At 40.0% G+C, this 19,977-nt stretch overlaps 1 protein-coding gene across 1 annotated transcript; it reads left to right on the top strand.

Annotated features, from left to right (window-relative positions):
- Positions 1 to 3,718: 3,718 nt before the first annotated feature.
- Positions 3,719 to 19,399, top strand: LOC136872161 (small ribosomal subunit protein eS10). The gene is made up of 5 exons (XM_067146001.1): positions 3,719 to 3,878; positions 4,139 to 4,283; positions 17,855 to 17,968; positions 18,155 to 18,340; positions 19,292 to 19,399. The coding sequence occupies exons 2-5, from the start codon at positions 4,140 to 4,142 to the stop codon at positions 19,328 to 19,330; spliced, it is 483 nt and encodes a 160-aa protein (XP_067002102.1). The 5' UTR covers positions 3,719 to 3,878; position 4,139; the 3' UTR covers positions 19,331 to 19,399.
- Positions 19,400 to 19,977: the final 578 nt, after the last annotated feature.

Raw genomic sequence — 19,977 nt, 5'->3', positions numbered from 1 at the left:
TGGCACAGCTTCGGCAACTTCCTTTCCGTTTACATGTCAACAGATAGCCAAACAATGCAAACGACGTGCTTCCCGTGAAGTAGGATTATAGTTACAACACTCCGCAACACCCATTCTCTTTGTTATAAGCTAGAAATACAGTACTAGTAGCGATACGCGCACTATACTACAATTTATAGTCAGAAATGGAATGGACTCATCAAAGGAATGCAGGGATAAAGCGAAGAAAGCCGACCTTTTCCAGGACCTCTAAACTATCTATAATTGTTCCCGCGAGTGCATCGAAAAAAACCTAGTGTCCCTCTGCCCAGTACAGTCGAGTATTTCGAAAAAATCAGAAAAGTTGGGGGCGGGAGCAGACAAAATTTATACTTCAAAGTGGTTTGCTTTTGAAGCAATGAGCAGAATGAGGGGAAGCAATGTGTCTAATAGAACTGCATTTCTAAATCATAACTAGAAGCAACAATTGGAATAACAAAGGCCAAATCCCCTTCATCTGAGTCCATTGTCCTTGTTTGAAAATACCAGACACCACCTAAATGTGTTACCACAAATCGATATGATGAACTACCCAAATATAAACAAAGAAAGTGAAGTTTAACATGTTTATTAAGTGTGGACACAATGTTAAATGAAACAGTACCGGTATTCAACATTTAACATTTAACATGTTGATGGTGTCACCAGTTAACATTTAACACTTTTAACATTTTAACAAGTTGTTAAATGTTAATCGGTGGAGACCGGTCTTTAAACCGCACTCAGAAGAAAAACTATGGAACGTCAATTTTTTTTTGGTTTGTGTGTCACCCGAAATACATAGAGGTAGTGCACCTTCTTCTCAACCTCACAGACACTCACCGACAGAAACCATATTCACAATAAATTGCACAGAATCAACACAGCATTACAATTACTCCGTATATCACAATGTTAAAGTCCGCCAAGAACAGAACGGAAACCTGACATCTAGCGGCCAAACCTTGAACAGGGTCGGACAGCCTTGTCCCGGCCTTGTAGGCAACGATCCAGCCAAGACCGACTACAATATATCAGACCGTAATATCAAAACCAAGATGGTGGACGTCGTGGGCGCAGTAGCTGCCGACTGATGAAGGTTAGGGTAGCACGCAATAACTTCATTTCGACGATAAACCAACTCATGATTTTCGGAGATGTCGGAATTTCGTCCCAAAGAAGTTCTTTTACCTGCCAGTAAATTTACCGACACGAGGCTGACGTATTTGAGCCGGTATCAAACCCGCCAATTTGGGGTCAGAAGGCCAGATCTTCAACCGCCTGAGCCACTCAGCCCGGCGTCACATTAAATTACTTGTGTTGATACCACTGAAAGAACTACACAATATCTGATTCAATCCGCCAGAAATTAAGAAAAGATCGCGTAACCGGTACATATTTTGCAAACGGTGGTAGGTATTTTAACATGATAAATGTAACATCATAAGGAAAATCACTGTTGCACCTATGAAAACACTTCGCGAACAAGTACTCATCACATATGATCAACTAGAATCACGCATATTCTGCTAGAATAGATGGACAGCCCCACAGCAAAATAGAACAACAAGCTGATTATTTCGAAATGTCACTCAGTCAAATGACGTTTTCTCTTAGATCACACTTCGCTGGATAGATGGAAATACATTATAAAACTGTTAAAATGATATTTATAACATCATTTTGAATGTTTAAAAATAATTTAAGGTGCGAAATTCCTCGATTTATTCACTCTCATAAGAACTATGAAACATAACGTGTTGTCTTAGTTTCGCAGTGGTGGACAATTTCTAATGTTCAGCACTCGATGAAAATGAAGAAAATGAAAATGTTGAAAATGAAGTACACTCGAAATGATTACGCCAACCCAATGAACAGCCCCGGTGATGTTAAGCCTTCCTTACTGGAAACTCTTATATCATATGTTGACATATGATATAGTAGCACTTCCAACCATGGTGGTAAACTTAGCAATGAAGAGTTCAGACACGAAATATATAATAGGATTTTCCCCATTGGAGAACATGAGTAAAACAACTCTATGACTCTAAACAATGTCTTTAACCTACATGGACGAGCTACAATTTGGTGTAGACTGCTTGATACCAGATATCCACAGCATGAATCGGAAGGTATTGGTACAATAAAATCCCTGAGTTACAAACAAATCTAATCCCTGCAAATCCCCCCGGTGGGTGGGGGCGGTAGAATAACACCCACGGTATCCCCTGCCTGTCGTAACAGGCAACTAAAAGGGGCCCCAGGGTCTCTGAACTCTGGAGCGACCACGGGGCCCTCAGCTGAGTCCTGGCATTGCTTCCACTTACTTGTGCCAGGCTCTTCACTTTCATCTATCATATCCGACATCCCTTGGTCAACACTTGTTCTTTTCTGACCCCGATGGTATTACGTATGGATGCCTAGGGAGTCTTTTCATTTTCATGTCCTTCGTGGCCCTTGTCTTCCTTCGGCTGATACCTTCATTTTTCGAAGTGTCGGACTCTTTCCATTCTATCTCTGTGATTAATGTTATATAGAGGATGGTTGCCTGGTTGTATTTCCTCTTAAAACAATAGTCACCACCACCACCACCATCCCTGCAAGTCACTATTTCTTCTGTGTAACAGTGTTCACATTGCTCCATCTATCACACTATAAGTTTTGTCATACACTAAGATCTAGCCAAATGTTCCTGCAGGCAAGCACAGATTCTTTCAAAATACAATTGCATCTAAATCGCACGACACTTTGAAGCACATAGACACTGAAGGAACATCACCATATCAATTATCAATATCTAAATGAATTGTTTTTTGAGGAATACGAATAGGTCAACCATTTAGAATTAGGAAAAATAGTCTTCCCTAATCTCAGACTTACTCTCAGATGACATATGCATACTACTGTTTTGTAGAAATATTCACGATGTATGTTCCTAATCCACTTCTCTCTTAATGTTTTATTCCTTAGAGAACTTAAGAATAGATGTATGAGAGGCACTGCCATAGTTCGATTTAAATCCGGTTCACAACACGATCAAAACTAATATATTCTCACATGACTGCGTATAATTCCAGATTCTAGTGACCAGTGACCCGTATAAATACACTCACACATTTATATTCTACATAGAAACTAATACTTATCGTCAACTTACATGAAATTACTCCGACTGAATGAGAAAACTAAAACGAATAGCTCACCGTTATCGGTTGGGAAGAGATCTTCCCTAACCACAAATTTTGGTTACACACATAGCCTAGTACGATAGTTTAGTCTTTGACTTCCAAATTTTCCCGGTGAATATTCCTTATCCATTTCTCCTGTAGAGATCTATCTTCAGGGAATTTAAAAGCTTCAGCAACGGTATAATTAGATCTACAACCACGAACGCAGCAGGAACGATCCATTTTGTGCTATGTTACAGCACGACGATATAAACACTATTATACATCAAAAATACCTTCATGTAAATTTCTAACAAAACACCATACTGATAAACCGTTATAGATTACTATTTTACCAAACATATACTTTAGGCTATACTTCAATAACTCGATCAAAATAACACTCTTTAACAGAATGTAAACACAGATATGAACCAACCACATGTCTCAAACGCTCGCCCACGAAGTCGCCATTTTCCTCCTAATCGATAGTAACATTAAGGTCTGATATTATTGTAGTCGGTCTTGATCCAGCCTATTCTCTGGGGGAAGCAGGAGAAGAAAAAGAACATGAACAATTTCAAGCGGATGTGTAAGTTCCTTTTCCGGTGTGCGTCCCGTGTGTTATCTTTGTGGTAAAAGAAGTGCGTACTTTCATTTTAGGATATTCGAACCATCTGCGTGAATTTTCAGGTAAAGCCACATTTAGCAAACTTTTTAATATTAAGTTGAGGTATGCCGATTTTTATCTTGGGTTTTTGAAGATGACTGTTGTTAATATTGTGCACGTTGTTTGAGGTTAACCGAAGTTCATGTTTACAGACAATTTTAGTTATGCTTGTTGAACGTGTTTTGTTATTAACGATATTAAGTTAATATGATACTTCATAATTTATAATTCTGCGGTGAATTAATTTTACATTGCTTTATATGTTCACATATTGGTTTTTCAGGATGTTGATGCCAAAGAAGAACCGTGTTGCTATATACGAATACCTTTTCAAGGAGGGTGTTATGGTAGCTAAAAAGGACTTTCATGCTCCCAAACATCCAGACTTGCAGACTATTCCTAACCTACAAGTTATTAAAGCCATGCAGGTAAGTTACTGTATTCGTTTGATGCATGGTGACGAGTAGTAGTGTCAGTTCCATTTCGATGCCCATATGTTATTGTGAGTTGTCGTGAGATGTCTATTAATTCAAGTCTTGTGGCTCTGAGTAGTGAACTCTTTTGTACTGTCTGAATGTTTTGTGAAATTTGCTGAGTGAAATTCACTTATTTTCGGAGGTGACGTCGTTCTCAGTTTTCAGGTCTGTGCTCCCCCCACCCACCATCGTCGATGAACCCTGTGTAGAGATATTGTATTATGTTGTTTATATATGACTCATATTATTATCATTAAAACAGGACTGTTATTACAGTGTTCTCCCCAGAAATTTTAGTCAGCTTTGTGGCAGGAAGGAGTAACTGGGCAGGGAATACTACATAAAAATTTCAATTTATTCCCCTCAGGGCATTAACAATATTAGTCAGGTAAACAGTAACTGCAAAATTGAACTGGCCTCATAACGAAGACATAACAGAGTATTTTGAACTTTAAGTGTTTTGCTGCTTGTTTATAATCTCTCGGTTTTTGCGGAGTGCCAGGCGGGTTTGTTATGTTCCACGGAATCGAGTGCTCGCGTGTGATTCCACGCTAATCCAGACACCTCTCATGCACGACACTACGTGATAAGCTAAACATTTAAACTCTGATGTAACTTGTGTGACTGCTGACAAAAAGATTTTTCATTTAAATAATTTACAGTATTTACATTTTAATTTGGAGCACACAATGACTCAGAATATGTATTAATATTATGTAAACTGAACAAGTTGTCCATGGTGTTAGGAGCACGCGATGTGAGCTTGCATTCGAGAGATAGTTGGTTTGAACCCCACTGTCGGCAGCCTTGAAGATGGTTTTCTGTGGTTTTCCATTTTCACACCAGGTAAATGATGGCTTCCTTCCCACTCCTAGCCCTTTCCTATCCCATCGTCGACATAATATCTATATGTGTCTGTGCGAAGTAAAGCAACTTGAAATATTATGTAACTAGCACGTATCTAGGTTATGATAGCTGGTTGTTCAGTGAAAACGACTGGGCGGTGTGCCCTTTAGAGAAGTCTTATGGAGAACACTGTTAAGTAGAGATGGATGTTACATATCGTAACAAGATAATATATGCTATTCCATCAGAGTAAGCTGTTTCAGAAATATTATGTTCCACCGGACACCCTAATACAAAAGCAACTGTCTGAGCAAAACCTAGGGAACGGTAGGGAGTTTCCAATTGGCTAACGGATATTAGGATGCACAGCAGTACGCTTAAGCGCGCACTTTTGCACTGGCGCGAGCAATTCTTTTATAACTGTTTAGAGGCAGTACTGATATTCCTACCTTGTTACTTGCTGGCTTGTTATAGATATTCTTTAGTTATTTGAAGTGATCATTAGTCCAGCCCGGGGGCCACTCACGCGTAGCGACTGTCATTTGTTTCCTCGCTCGCGGCCTACTCAGAAAGGATGTTCTCTAGCAGTGCTCGTGCTGCCAACCTCTGTACTTAGGAACTATGCTTGCTTCGCTAGCTGGTGGTGATTATTAGATTCTTGCCTCTGGACGGAAGACGATTGGTCTGGACGGTTAGGATTCTTGCCGTGGACAAGACCATTGGTCTGGATAGTTAGGATTCTTGCCGTGGACAAGACCATTGGTCTGGACGGTTAGAAAGGCCCCTAGTTTCGTGAGGAAAGACCATTGGTCTGGATGGTTAGGATTCTTGCCGCGGACAAGACCATTGGTCTGGATAGTTAGGATTCTTGCAGTGGACAAGACCATTGGTCTGGACAGTTAGAAGCCGCGAAGCGGCCCTAGGCTTCTAGTTTCGTGAGTGCGGCCACCTGCGCTTTTATTGTGCTGCGGTTGGTAACGCATAATGATTAACTTCCTTCACCGGAAGGAGATCACGTGCCACTTTACATTGGCCAATAGGAATACAAGAAGCTACTTGAGAAATGAATATGGCCTGTAATAATCTTAATTAGGTTATAAAAGTAAATGTACCTCTTGGGGCGGGTTGGTGGGTTCCTGGACATCGCAATGAACACATCTCTCCTCTCAGACGCTCTCCAAGTAAGATTGCATTAATTTCCACTCACTTAAATACCCTTCCCTGCATTTCGTGGTTCACTCCGTGTTCTGGACAATGAACAAAAGACCCAGTACGCTTTGTGTGGATGTATACTCAATTACACCGAGCTCGATAGCTGCAGTTGCTTAAATGCGGCCAGTATCCAATAATCGGGAGATAGTGAGTTCGAGCCCCACTGTCGGCAGCCCTGAAGATGGTTTTCCGTGGTTTCTCATTTTCACACTGTACCTTAATTAAGGCCACGGCCGCTTCCTTCCAATTCTTAGGCCTTTCATATTCCATCGTCGCCATAAGACCTACCTGTGTCGGTGCGACGTAAAGCAACTAGCAAAAGAGAATTTCCTATTCCATCGTCGCCATAAGACCTATCTGTGTTGGTGCGACGTAAAGCAAATAGCAAAAAAAGAAAAACCACTCAATTACAGGGAAATAATTTCAATTTTGAAGAAACACGTCAAAATAAGGATCCTGTAATAATAAAGAGATCATTTTTAAAAAATCAAATATTTCTACCGATTTGTGCAGTTAAGTGTGCATAGTACTCAAATAGCAGGTCCTAAAAGCCATTGCAAGTACCATCACGTGTATCTGGCCCTCTTGCAACTGTAACCTATGAGCCAGTGCAAGCAACAGTTTCTGTTTTAATTTTTGCCATTATAAAAAAAGGGGGGGTGATATAGGCCTACAGAAAAAGACGCTAGACAAGCCATTTATACTGTTGTTTATCGTATATTTCCAACCTTCTGCTATAACGGAAGACAAGGATCTCGGAGCCTTTTATACTGGATTTACCGAGCAACTTCGTTACAGGGTTTGAGTTATGTAGCAGTTACCTTGTATTCGGGAGATGGTGCGTTCCAACCCCACTGTTGGCAGCCCCTGAAGATGGGTTTAGGTGTTTTTCCTTTTTCTCACCAAGCAAATACTGGGACTGCTTCTCATTTGAGGCCAAGGTCGCTTAATTCTTAGTCCTGACCTGTCCTACCCCATTTCACCATAACATCAGTCTACGTCGGTATGGCAGAAAGAAAGTACGATATTAAATTCTGCTTACGTTCTTCCCCCCTCATTCCGGCAGTGTACGGAAAGTGTACGCCACTCGTTTAACATGCTGTATTTTATAAGGTTGGGTCCCTCTGTGTGTTTAATTACCGATTCTTGAACATCTAGAAGTACACAGAGCTATCTAGCAGTGATGACGCTATGTATAAATGAAGGTTTTGAAGTATTAGTTCTCAGAGTGTGAATGGGTCATTGCAAACATTTTATAGGAATAGTTAGGAATGTGAGTGACGAGCTGGTGAAAGGGACGGTGAGAGAGGAGAGAGAGAGAGAGAGAGATAAAGTACTGCCATTTGCATACTAAGGTGAAGCCAGGGGCTGCAAGATGCTGCAGGGGAACAAGGTCAGAATGTGCTGGCACATCTATGATACAATTACACCACCACCACCACCTGCCTGGGTAGTAGGGGTTTCAGGTGGTCAGAAACAAAAATTTATGATAAAATTTTACCACTTCTCTCTTCACTCTCCTGCTGCCTTCACTCCTCTTATCCTGTCTTATGTTTATTTGTGTACCTTATACATGTTTGATGTTTTAATAGTGGCAACTATGGTGTAACAATGCTGTGAAACGTAGCCAGGCAATATAATATATACCTGAGGTAGCTTAGGTGCCCAGCCTCCATCCTAAATGAACTTTCCCTCCACACGCCATGCACGTGTGCAGCGGCAACAACAAAAACGCAGTTTTGAGCATGCGCTCATGGAGTACAGCTGTAAAGATTTTGAAGGAAGATCAGGGGGGCTGCTGAAAGTTGAATGTGCTAGAGGTCGCAGTACAAGGCAGTGTTACGAAGGATTCCAAGAGGCTTGTGAAAGTGCATTACCTTCCCATACTGTAGCACGGTGGATCAAGTCCTTCAAGGACGGACGACAAAATGTGACGGATATGCCGCGGCCTGGTCATTCTGCAGTAAGTGATGACAATGTGCAGATTGTGAAAATGTTAGTGCTGGCAGATCGGAACATCACAGTTAGTTACGATGTCTCCAGCGGTCTGTTAATGTTTTATAATGATTGGTTTGTTTCTGGTTAACTGCAAAGCACTGTAGTGATCAGGTTACAGTGTGTCAGAATTGCTGATAATGTCTATTGAAACGGTCCAACCACCTGCGCTACATAGAGAAGGTTATCAGGTTGAACAAGTAAGTACCCCACACATGTAATAGGAAGCCAGCGAGCAATGAATGAGGGCCTGTTTGTCATTGCCTTCTCGACACTGCACCACACTCATATTTGATCGAGTGGACACTGGTGAGGAATGAGTCCTGTATGCACTCCGTAGATTACCAGCGGACAGGGCCCCGCAGTGCACTACCAGCACTACATCCAAGCAAGATCCTGCTCTGTATCCTGTGGACTTATCGCCAAGTGGTGCACCCTGTACTCGCTGCAGTATGAACGTGTGTAAGTGGCATTACAGCAGGAGGAGCCAGCATTGGTTAATCGCAAGGATGTACTGCTCCTGCATGTCACGTATGGTGTGGATGGTCAGGGATATGATACAGCGACTTCACTGGAGACAGTATGTCATCCACTGTACTCCTTGGACTTTGCACCCTTGATTAATATCTCTTCCATTCCCTAGAAAACTAGCTTTGTGGGAAATCCTTTGCAAACGAAGCAGACATGCGGCAGGTGCTCACAGGCTTCTTTGCGTCCAAGACCCCCATCGTTTTACTTCCAGGACATTGCGCAGCTGGAAGCACATTGGTGATAACAGTGCTGGGTTCCAACAGTAATGACTTTGAGGGCTAATTGCATTTGCCATGTTCTGTATATCTTGTTATTTCTGTCTAATACCTCAGAGTCACTGGAACCCTCTTAATATATCACTGTCACTATCGCCAGCTTCGTAAGAAACAGCGAAAATTTTGACACAGTTCTCCAGGACACCTTCATTTTTCTCTCTATCACTGTGTCAGAGGTGCCAACTATTACGGATTGTCCGTAATAATTACCCGATTTCACCTCACGATTACAGAATTACGGTCAAAGGGGAAATTATTACGGAAAAGCAGACATCAAGAAAAAATAATTTTGAACGGTAAAAATAAAAGGAAAAATGTTCAATCCTTTCGAGCCTTTCTCCTAAATCGTCCTCGTTTCAATGCTTGTGAGTTGGCAACGATACTTATTCGATCATGACTTCCTTTGCTACCCACAAGCGCTGTAAAATTCATTGTGAATGAAGGAGCTCAGGCGCTGCCCTTCTCCACTATAAATCCTTCAGTAATGTCGTATTTGCTGTGTTAAGTGTACCTGGAAAGAAGTAAGGCCTACATTAAGCACATCAGCACTGGAATCGCTTATGGTTCAGAGGACGAAAATACCATCACAGTGGGAAGGATGCTTAAAGAAAAACTACGCTGAAAAGCAGCTGCTGCATGAGAAACAAGCTATCACAGAACTGACAGGTTGTGTGCACATGTTATTGTGTAATATGGTATACTTTCGAATAGATTGCTAGAGGGAAGGACAAAGGGGGTGTCATTATCGACAAGGAAGGAGCATGCTTTGGACTTGACTCAAAATTCTTCTCGGGGGCGGAGGGCGATTACTGATAATCCACTTCAAAGGTTGGCACCTCTGCTGTGTATGGTTCGCAGCTTTCCTCAAGTTGTCTTTCGACTAACAGGTTTCCTTCTTCAAAAACTGTGAAATGCTTGGGATAACATTTAATCTGAGTGCAGATCATCTTAGTTGCATTAATGATGGGGGTAAATTCTTAATTACTTAATGTCCATGACATCTTGCTGTTCCGTGTACAACTGGAAAATGTTAATTCTTGTCCTTCATAAGTTGCAGCTGTTCACCTTTTTTTTTTTTTTTTTTTTTTTTTTTTAAGTGTTAATTAGAGAAAGACAGATGCGATATTATTGCGCTGCAAGTGATTGCTTAAGGTGCTGTGGTACAAAAGAGACAGCGAATGGGTCTTCGTAAATCTAACGAATGTTCACGAAGTTTATCATTTCCAACTGTCCTTGTAGCACATTCAATTGCATGCTGAACGGGGCTACGCAGCTTCACGTGCCTGCTGTGTGCTTCTCTCCTTCCTCCCCACTACAGCTTGCCCACCTATTCCCATTCATGGACAGCGCATGGTATCAGGTACCAGTCAGCTGTTACTGCTTTATGAGTGATCAGTTATTGTGATTGCTGCTCAACCTAGTTTCGAAAGTTTGGTGGACGGGGAATTTATCTCAACAAGAGGAGGAAATCGATGCAAGGCTGTCAATGTATGTTCGATATTCCCGGGGTGTTGATTATGCCAAACAATATACTCTGGCAAAGATTGTATCCGGTAACAAAAATAGGCACCAATTTAAATAGCCTGGGTTAGACCAGATTTGGAGAGGATTTCGACAAAAACAGTAACAAAGTGCATGAGTTTTGAGAGATTTGCACACATGTAACACAAGTTACTTCTGGAATGAAGGCCAAATTTTGCTTAAATAGAAGCAATCAAAGGTAATTGTAATTTTTCTAGAAACTGTAAGTTTAACTTTGGAAATATAATTTATTTTACACCAATGATATGATTACACAGGAACAGTGTTATAGTAGAACATCGATTCTCCGTTTTTGGAGGGACGACAGAAAATAAGCGTAGAACACGGCAAAATGGAATATCCGGGAACAATTTGGCTAAACATCAGAAAAAAGAAATATGTATGCTTATAATCTTTCAAACACCCCTAAACTAAACCAAACTACAGCCCCAACGGGCCTTCCGCCTACCAAGCGACCGCTGCTTAGTCCGAGGCCTGCAGATTGCTAGGTGACACAGGGTCAGTGTGACGAATCCTCTCTGGCCGTTCTTCTTGGCTCTCTATATTGGGGTCGCCATCTCGGTTAAAGGTAATCGTTACCGAGCTCGATAGCTGCAGTCGCTTAAGTGCGGCCAGTATCCAGTATTCGGGAGATAGTAGATTCGAACCCCACTGTCGGCAGCCCTGAAAATGTTTTTCCGTGGTTTCCCATTTTCACATCAGGCAAATGCTGGGGCTGTACCTTAATTAAGGCCACGGCCGCTTCCTTCCCACTCCTAGCCCTTTCCTGTCCCATTGTCGCCATAAGACCTATCTGTGTCGGTGCGACGTATAACAACTAGCAAAAAAGAAAAAAAGGTAATCGTAGAATGAGTGAACCTGGAACCAGCCCTCATATCCAGGTAAAAATGTCTGGCCTGGCCAGTAATCGAACCTGGGCCCTCCAGGTGAGAGGCAGGCAAGTTCGACCGCAGGGCCGGCTTCAGACACTAATTACCGGTACGCGACTTACAAATTTCAAAACTTTACGTTCAGTTTTACCGGGGAAGCTTCGTCATTTCCTCTAAAAACTTCTTTCAGTTCAGCAACTTTGATCAGTCAAACGGTTCGAAAAACCTAATGACACCAAGCCAAACAACAATCGACCCCAAGTAGATATCTTCCATTGTAATTAGGCCGCCGGCATACTGTTCATAGTCAGTTATGGAAATCTTGTACTGCGTAAATTATGCCTACATCAACTTTTAAAAGTTATGTCACTGCCTTTGTGATGTACAGGCCATACTGTAGCGATCGCTGGAAAGCAATCAGCTGATCGTTAGGGGGAAAGTTCAGGACGTGAGTTAGTTGAGTTACATGTCAGTTCTTCGTTGTTTTATTGAAATTTTGAACATTGGCCGCATGTTTACTTTAGGTTAAGAAGATCGCTCTGCAGTGTTTTAATTTTGTAGTTTATTTGTGTAATCTTATACCGTATCCACAGTGTAAAATTAAGTTAGTGCAGTCAGTGTTTTATTATCAATCACGATGTGTATATAATCCAGTTAAGGTTATCAGTGAGAGAAATCACCATGCTAAGGGTTGCTGTGTACCTAGTTGCAAAGTATAAACTCGGAGAATACACTCCAGTTAATCACCGCACAGTTGTATCAACCACTTTCCTGAAGACTGAATCCTAAGGGAAATAAAGAGTATCGCCCAGATGGCGAATTAAAACTTATGTCAAAAACATGGGTATCATTAGGTATATTTTTATGTAATTTTACTTAAGGTTTATTAAATTCAGTGTATTTGAAAATTCAAGTCCAATTTATGCATTTTAGAAATGTATTGTGAAATAAAACTGCTGAGATTTTTCCTATCAGGCTTCATATCATAGACATTGAAACAGGGGTATTCCATGAGAACTGAATATGAAAATAATTTTATAGGTATTATATCTTCTTTAAAAATATATTTTTTTAACAATAACTGAATTTCGTGACAGTGACAGTAAATGTTTTGTTATTGTTGGAGGTTAGCTTACTCGTAATCTTTCTTGTAGGTACTGAATTGGTGGTACAGAAATAATTTACATTTGTAGTATATTGTATTGGTAATTGGTTGCATGTTTTCTATCTGTGTGTATGATGTGAATGTTCCAGTTAACTAGAAAATGGATAGAAATCGCAAGAACATGTCTCAAAGTGTGAGCCTATACTCTCTGAAACGAACGGATATATGCAAGAAATAGAAAGTTACAGGGAAGAATATGCATTGTATGTCAGAATTAACAAACATTTATTAATAGTTTTTGGTTTTATAAGGTGTTAACAGTTTCTTAAGCAATTTAAACGAGTGTGTTATTCAAGCGAAGCGGATGCGTATTGCCTTCAAGTCCCACCCAAAAAGTGACGTCGTCAGAGCTACAGTACGGCCTGTACATCACGAAGGCACGGGTTACGTTGAATTCGTTGAATGTAAGTATTGATTCTCAAGTTCTCGAATGCATTATATTCAGTCCTGCCCGTCACTTATCACAATCAAATTGTAAAGGAAAAATAATCAATACTTCTGAAATTACGGTTATTCGCGACCTTGAGTTCAGCTGGAAAGCGCACTCGCTGTACAAGTCGGTAAGAGTGCGAAATGATACAAAGTTTTTTAATGCAACGTGCGCAGATAAAACGACTGCAGGTTTTATAATATTTTAACTCAAAAACGTGAAATTCCCAGTCTTATGTTAGGACCAAAACAGTAACGGGCAATCCCAAAACATCCCACAGCTTTATGTATGTAAGGTGCAACATCTGTTCTGGTCTCGATAACATAATCGTGTACGACAATATTAAAATACTGAATTTGTGTTGCTTAGGAAGAAGGAGCAGTTTCGATTCCTGCCTGAAATCTCAGCGACTATACAGTGCCCCGAGGGAACTGCCAAAAACCTGTTCAGCGATACACTCGATAAAAGTAAGAAAGAAAAAAAAAAAGAACATTAACCTTGGACGTAATGTAGACTTTTGCAAGTACAAACATTTGACAAAACTCGCTCCTTCCAGTAGAGCTGTAGAAATGCGCTCTGTCTCCTTCCAGTTGTTGTGGACACTCTGCTTTATTATTTCAATTCTCTAAACAATACCACCCGAATGCGATGCTCAGATGGTCCCTTATGTCGCTTTTCCTGTATAGTACTTCCTCAAATTACCGCAATGACGGGTAACACCAAGATCCATAAGTATGCCGTAGCCGTCCTTTCGTAAGATACAGTTTCTTGAATAATGCGTGATCGAGGATTTAGTGTTGATGGGACTGAAATTTGTGGACGGTTGGTACGGGAAATAGTTTCTTTCAAGGAACGGATAATGCAGAATTTTTACATGATTTAATTAGGATGCTCGCGGGACCACGTAATTTGAACGAATAATACGGGAAAACTTAATTTCTGGGAACGTATAATCGAGGTTCTACTGTATCCCAAATGTCAAACTTGACTCCCACATCCAGCCATGGGTGCTCTTCTGAGCGTATTTTCAGGAAAGGGATGGAGCCTTTTGCCATCAAATAGTCACATCATTTTTCTTAACCGTTACCAGTGAAGTGTTTGTGAATGAATGTAACTGGTAAACACCATAGTTTGATTTTATTTATTAAAATGACATGTTTTTTCCTCCATTGGTTTCAAAGGTTATCATCAGAGGTTACCTTGGAGACAGTGTAAACAACTGTTGCTAAAAAAAAAGTCTAATTTCAAACTGCATTTCCGCCCATGCTTGCTGCATTACAACCAGGCATGACGTGATTTTCCCGCTGCTGTGCCACAATGTGCGATTGCTCAGCAATTGATCGGGAGCGAGTGTTGAAGAGACCGCTTGAGGCTGTACCAGAGTGGATGGCTAGAAATGGGGATGAGTACAGTGCACACGGTTTTGCCACACATTTGCAGTGCTCTACCAGATATAACTATATGAAAAATACAAGTTACTGAAGAAAATGACAAAGATAGTGAACTGTACTGAATACCATACATGCTGAATGAGAGAGCTTAACCATGTGGTGTATGTAAATAAGAGATTTTACACCCGGTTCTGAGATTCGTTGTCTCATCATGAATCAATATGACTGGGCGAGTTGGCTGTGTGGTTAGGGGTGCACAGCTGTGAGCTTGCATCCAGGAGATAGTGGGTTCGAACCCCACTGTCGGCAGCCTTGAAGATGGTTTTCTGTGATTCCCCATTTTCAGACCAGGCAACTGCTGGGGCTGTACCTTTATTATACTCCGCATGGCCTTGCTTCTAAATTGAGGTTTCGCAAAACAAATGAGCATCGCCTTTCCTCTGTTTCCAGCGCGCTACGCCCACGAGAACAACTGATGCAATACGACCACGGTAAACAGCCCTTGTAAAATTTAATAACGTACTCAGAAAAACTAATGAATGTGGATTGAAAACAAATTCACAAAAACTACACTTACTAACAACATCTATGACACTAATAAGAGAATATATTATTAAGAATAAAAGAGAATGAGGAAATAAAACATCACTCACCGCTAATGGCTGGCACAGAAAGGAGGTTATGGCCTACAAAGGGAGCGCTCCATTGATCTGTCACTAGAACCCTCCAACAATATGAAGAACACACTAATTACTGAAGGAAAATGCAAAAGATTGTGAAGTGTACCAAATACCATACATGCTGAGCGAGATAGGTTGTCTTGTCTTGATAATTTGATGGGCTTCGCGTGAGATAGGTTAACCACGTGGCGAATGTAAATATTAGAGTTGGCAACTAGGTTTCAAAATCGTGCTCTGCCGATATAAATCGATATGAATGGCAGATTGGGATTGGTTGGATGCCTATGCTTCAGTGCATAATCACCAGGCGGAGCCAAAATCTGCCAAAACGTCAATTTAGAAGTAGAGCCGTGCGGAGTATAAGGCCACGGCTGCTTCCTTACCACTCCTAGCTCTTTCCTATTCAATCGTCACCATAAGACCTATCTGTGTCAGTGCGACGTGAAGCAACTAGCCAAAAAAAATCATGTATGGTGGCCTGGAATTGGTTGCATGTCTGTTTTATCACACAGCCACTAGCCAGTGTCAAAACAGCAATTTAGAAGTTAGTATTCAGAGCAAACGGTGGATATTTTCAGAGCTAATGATTATGCAAGCTAGGTAATGATTTTGCAGAATTGATATAAGAGGAAGAAAATAATTGTTACAACATTATTTGATCTTCCATATGTTAAAGATGATCATTGTTTAGTTTCAAATATAAACCTTCCTAGTTAGCCCATATGGGTTGTGACATGGGTGCTGCATTTAAACACATTGCTTCTACCTTTCTCAATGTTCTTCTCTAATACCATTCTATACCAGACTTCCCTCAACTTTTCCTCCATTGCTCCATTGATACTATAGTTCCGTTTCTATGAGTTTTGCTTCACAATTAACTGGATTTCAGAGGTTGGTGCCAAATTGTTGCGAGTATATTTCGAATATAAGTCCAGAATCAATTATTCTTTGTAGCAACATGCATATCTCACATAAGGTTAACAATAACTTCTAACATTTAGGACAAGGGTATAAGATGAAAATAGATCCGTGCTCCAACAAATAAAACACGAGAAAATGAAACGTCATTTCTGCTCACCCTATAGATGAGCTCGCTGTGATGATAGGTTCAATTTCTCCTAAGGAAGGAAAAATCCTACAAAGGAAAAACACCACTCATTTCACTATCGGCATTGTCGTCGTCTGTTGATGTTTCACTCACTTGACCGTAACATGATAATAACGTCTTCAGTGTAATAGTCTATGATACTTTCCCTCTCCCAAGCTTCACTTATCTCATATTCTGTCTCACAACCTTGCTCCAGTCTTCCGTACTCACATGGCCTACAGCTTCACAAAGAAGTCTTTCAATTTCCGAAGCTGTGAAAAGTCTGTTGTTCGCATGTACATAATCCTTCACTTGGACCCAAATCAGTTCTATGGCGTTAAAATGGCAATGTTATTGTAGAAGGCGAACATCTTTATTCCCATGCCTGCGGTTTCAGTAAACAACAGACCGACAACACTGGTAACCGGAACCAATCTAACATACTGTCGGAGTGATTGGCTGTTTATTAATTCACTTAGTGTCCACCAAAAGGCAGCGCTCAAATATTTAGTTGAAACTCATAAGAACTGAACTATAGCTTGTTTTAATCAAAGAAAGTCTTCACCTTGTCATTCTCATACTTCCAGTGCTATTCCATATTCTCATAATTCCCATGCTTACAGGGACTTTTCAAGAACTGTGCGAGGTAACAGAAATATACGGTGATTAGGTGGTTATCTCGCATTCTTTTTTTGATCCTTTCATATTAGATATTTCTTTGTTTTGCCTCATATGGTTCATTTTATAACTGTTAGGTTCTTCAGTCTGTTGAAACTAATTTTGAAATAAATAAATGTATGAACTATCTGCAAAGGAAAACATATGTAACAGAATTACACCCAAAAAAAAGAAAAACTTTGATGCACTGCATGCGATTACTCAACGCGCTGTGGTACAAGGGAAGTGGGTTTTTTTTTCTTCAGGTATAATCTGTTACCATATGATTTCTTTTTTGGATAGTTTATAAATTTATTTATTCCAAAATTATTTTTGGCAGGCTGAAGAACCTAACAGTTATAAATTAACTGAGTTGAAACTGAAAAGAGATGGTTAGAGGTATCACAAATCATACGCTTCAGTCGCATCTTTCTTGGTGCTCATAGAAAGGATAATCGATGTGAAGAATTGAATATAAAACTATCTGGACTGCAGTCAGCCACATTAACCAAGAGACAAGGCCAGGTGCCAAATGTCTGAAAAGAATTTGAGTAAGACCTTTAAAATATTAAAAGAATTAAAGGCAGTCTCAGAAAAGACTCATATTAGACCCCAATTATAAAGTATTGCTTCTTTGTGAAAATATTATTTGAATATGAGGTGTATAATGGGAAATAACGGAAACAAGGAATGTTTACCTGAAGATGTTAGTCTAAATGTGTTATTGTAAGTTTAAAATGCATACTAATGTCAGATTTGTACAGTAGTGGTTTAAAACAATATAATGTTCAGTGATATTTCTGTATAGGGATTTGCTCTGATCTTACTGTATCTGTTTTTCAGTCTCTAAAATCTCGAGGTTATGTGTCGGAGCAGTTCGCATGGAGGCATTTCTATTGGTACCTTACCAACGAAGGTATTGCATACATCAGAAACTACTTGCATCTTCCTGCCGAGGTAAGAGCTTAAACATATTGACAATGGTCTTCATTTAAGACTAATAGCTCCTTGCTTTATACTGGTTCCTAAAGCCAAGGATCCATTAGAATAGACCTTTACTGTTAGCCTGTGGACCAAGAGGGATTGAGGTATGCAGTTGTTTCAGTTAGTGGTATTTTTACATATCATATCCATCATTTTCAGATTGTACCATCAACGCTTAAGCGGCAGGTCAGACAAGAGACTGCACGTCCTCGACCTAGTGCACCTAGATCAGAGGCTGCCAGGCCAGCTGAAGATCGTGCAGCGTACAGACGTGCTCCTGGAGCAGTTAGTGCTGGTCCCGATAAGAAAGCCGATGTGGGTGCAGGAACAGCTGAAATGGAATTCGTAAGTAATCCTTGCAATTTGAAAAGGAAATTGAAGGTTCAGAGCATGCCATATAACAAGAATAATTTTAACAGATTTTTGCACAGAATAAAGATGATTAGCTAAATTCCATTTTAAGATGTTTGATTTAAGTGTGGCCTTTATCGTGTTAGAATCTTGTTTAGCAGTGATCCTTTACAGGGGTGAGAGGAAATTATATAGGGGTGCAAACTTTCTTTTATTTGAAGTTGCTTTTGTTGTCTCGTGAATAATTAATACGTGATTCAACTAATCATGGCTTTTGTGTAATTTGCGTGCTGGTAAAATTGATTAACATTAAAGCAGTGAAATATATTTCACTTTAAATGATTTTTACGACCTTGTCAGTAATGGGGGACTGTTGAGAGTAAGGTGAAATCGTATGCAAGAGTTACTGTTAATCATTTTCAACAAAACTTTTTTTAAAAATCCATTTGAAATACTGAATTTTCGCAGATCCTATAACTGATCCACACTTAATCAATTCTTAACAAGTCAGACTAGTTCAGACATTGATGTCAAATATAGAAATGTCAACAGTGTGTAGTCAGAGTAACAGTATTCCATTTTCTAACTTGGTAATATGTATAATACGTATGAATAAATGTGTAGCAGTAGTATTAAAGTAGTACTTGCATAAAAAGTAAAATAGAAAGCTTTTAAGAAAAGTTTCAAGCTTGATCACACAAAGATTGTACTTCTGTGCACTTCGTCAGCCTGTTAGGCTTTTGTCACTAAATTGGTTTTTGAGAGTTGTCCACAGTATAGTATAGACCTTTTTATTATTAAATACAGTATGTTAATAGTTCTGGTAGCTCTCCAGTAGGATTAGGGAGTAATCAAGTTGCAATTTGGTGGTAGTATTCATTTATAAATTTTGATTGCTATGTCCTATCAGGGTTCTTTTTACATTTATCGATTTTTCTCTTGCAGCGTGGAGGTTTTGGCAGAGGACGAGGTGCACCTCAGTAAACTACAAGAATCGCCGCTACTTGTATCGTTTATTTCTGATTTACTATAATAAAAATGTTATAATGTGAAGACTTGTTTAATTAAGTCCTTATTTTTCCCTTTTGCCATCACTGGAGAGTAATTGTCTAAAGGAGAGTTGTAATTCTGGAATTTTAAAACCTATTTTACATTCAGTCATAGCTTTCCAGTAATAAAGACAAACTAATGACATATTTTAATATCCTGAAATTAGTTTACAATGTGTGATTTGATAGAATGTGCTCTGTTTGAGGTATTTCATTCCTTAGAAAAGAAGTGTATGTCCCGATTTCCTTCCGTACCCACCGTGTAAGTTTCCTATTCAGTTTTACCCTTGTTGGATGTAATTTATGTGGAATACTTTTATTCTTTATATCAGCCTGATCATTAAGGTGAACTCTTTGGTCTGACTCAGTGGTTCGAATCCTGTTGGTTGAACAAATTTTCATCAGAATTGCTGGCTGACAGGGTAGGAAAGGTGGCGGTATAAAATTCCTAATCACTAGATTGCAGCTCCTCTGGTGAGATTGGTATCCAGTCATAGAAACTCGCTACGAAGATTCATCTCGCTTCATACCAGACCCCATAGAGAAACTGAGCAAGGGTTGGACAACAGCAACTTGTATTCT

Source organism: Anabrus simplex, chromosome 1, assembly GCF_040414725.1.
Source record: "Anabrus simplex isolate iqAnaSimp1 chromosome 1, ASM4041472v1, whole genome shotgun sequence".
NCBI lineage: Eukaryota > Metazoa > Arthropoda > Insecta > Orthoptera > Tettigoniidae > Anabrus > Anabrus simplex.
This window is presented reverse-complemented; position numbering and strand designations above follow the sequence as displayed.

What these genes read in the sequence shown, in the direction of transcription:
- LOC136872161 (XM_067146001.1), top strand. Translation starts at nt 4,140, where the DNA reads ATGTTGATGCCAAAGAAGAACCGTGTTGCTATATACGAATACCTTTTC. An exon ending in AAGTTATTAAAGCCATGCAG is followed by an intron (nt 4,284 to 17,854) that starts GTAAGTTACTGT and finishes TCTGTTTTTCAG; the next exon opens with TCTCTAAAATCTCGAGGTTA. An exon ending in ACTTGCATCTTCCTGCCGAG is followed by an intron (nt 17,969 to 18,154) that starts GTAAGAGCTTAA and finishes CATCATTTTCAG; the next exon opens with ATTGTACCATCAACGCTTAA.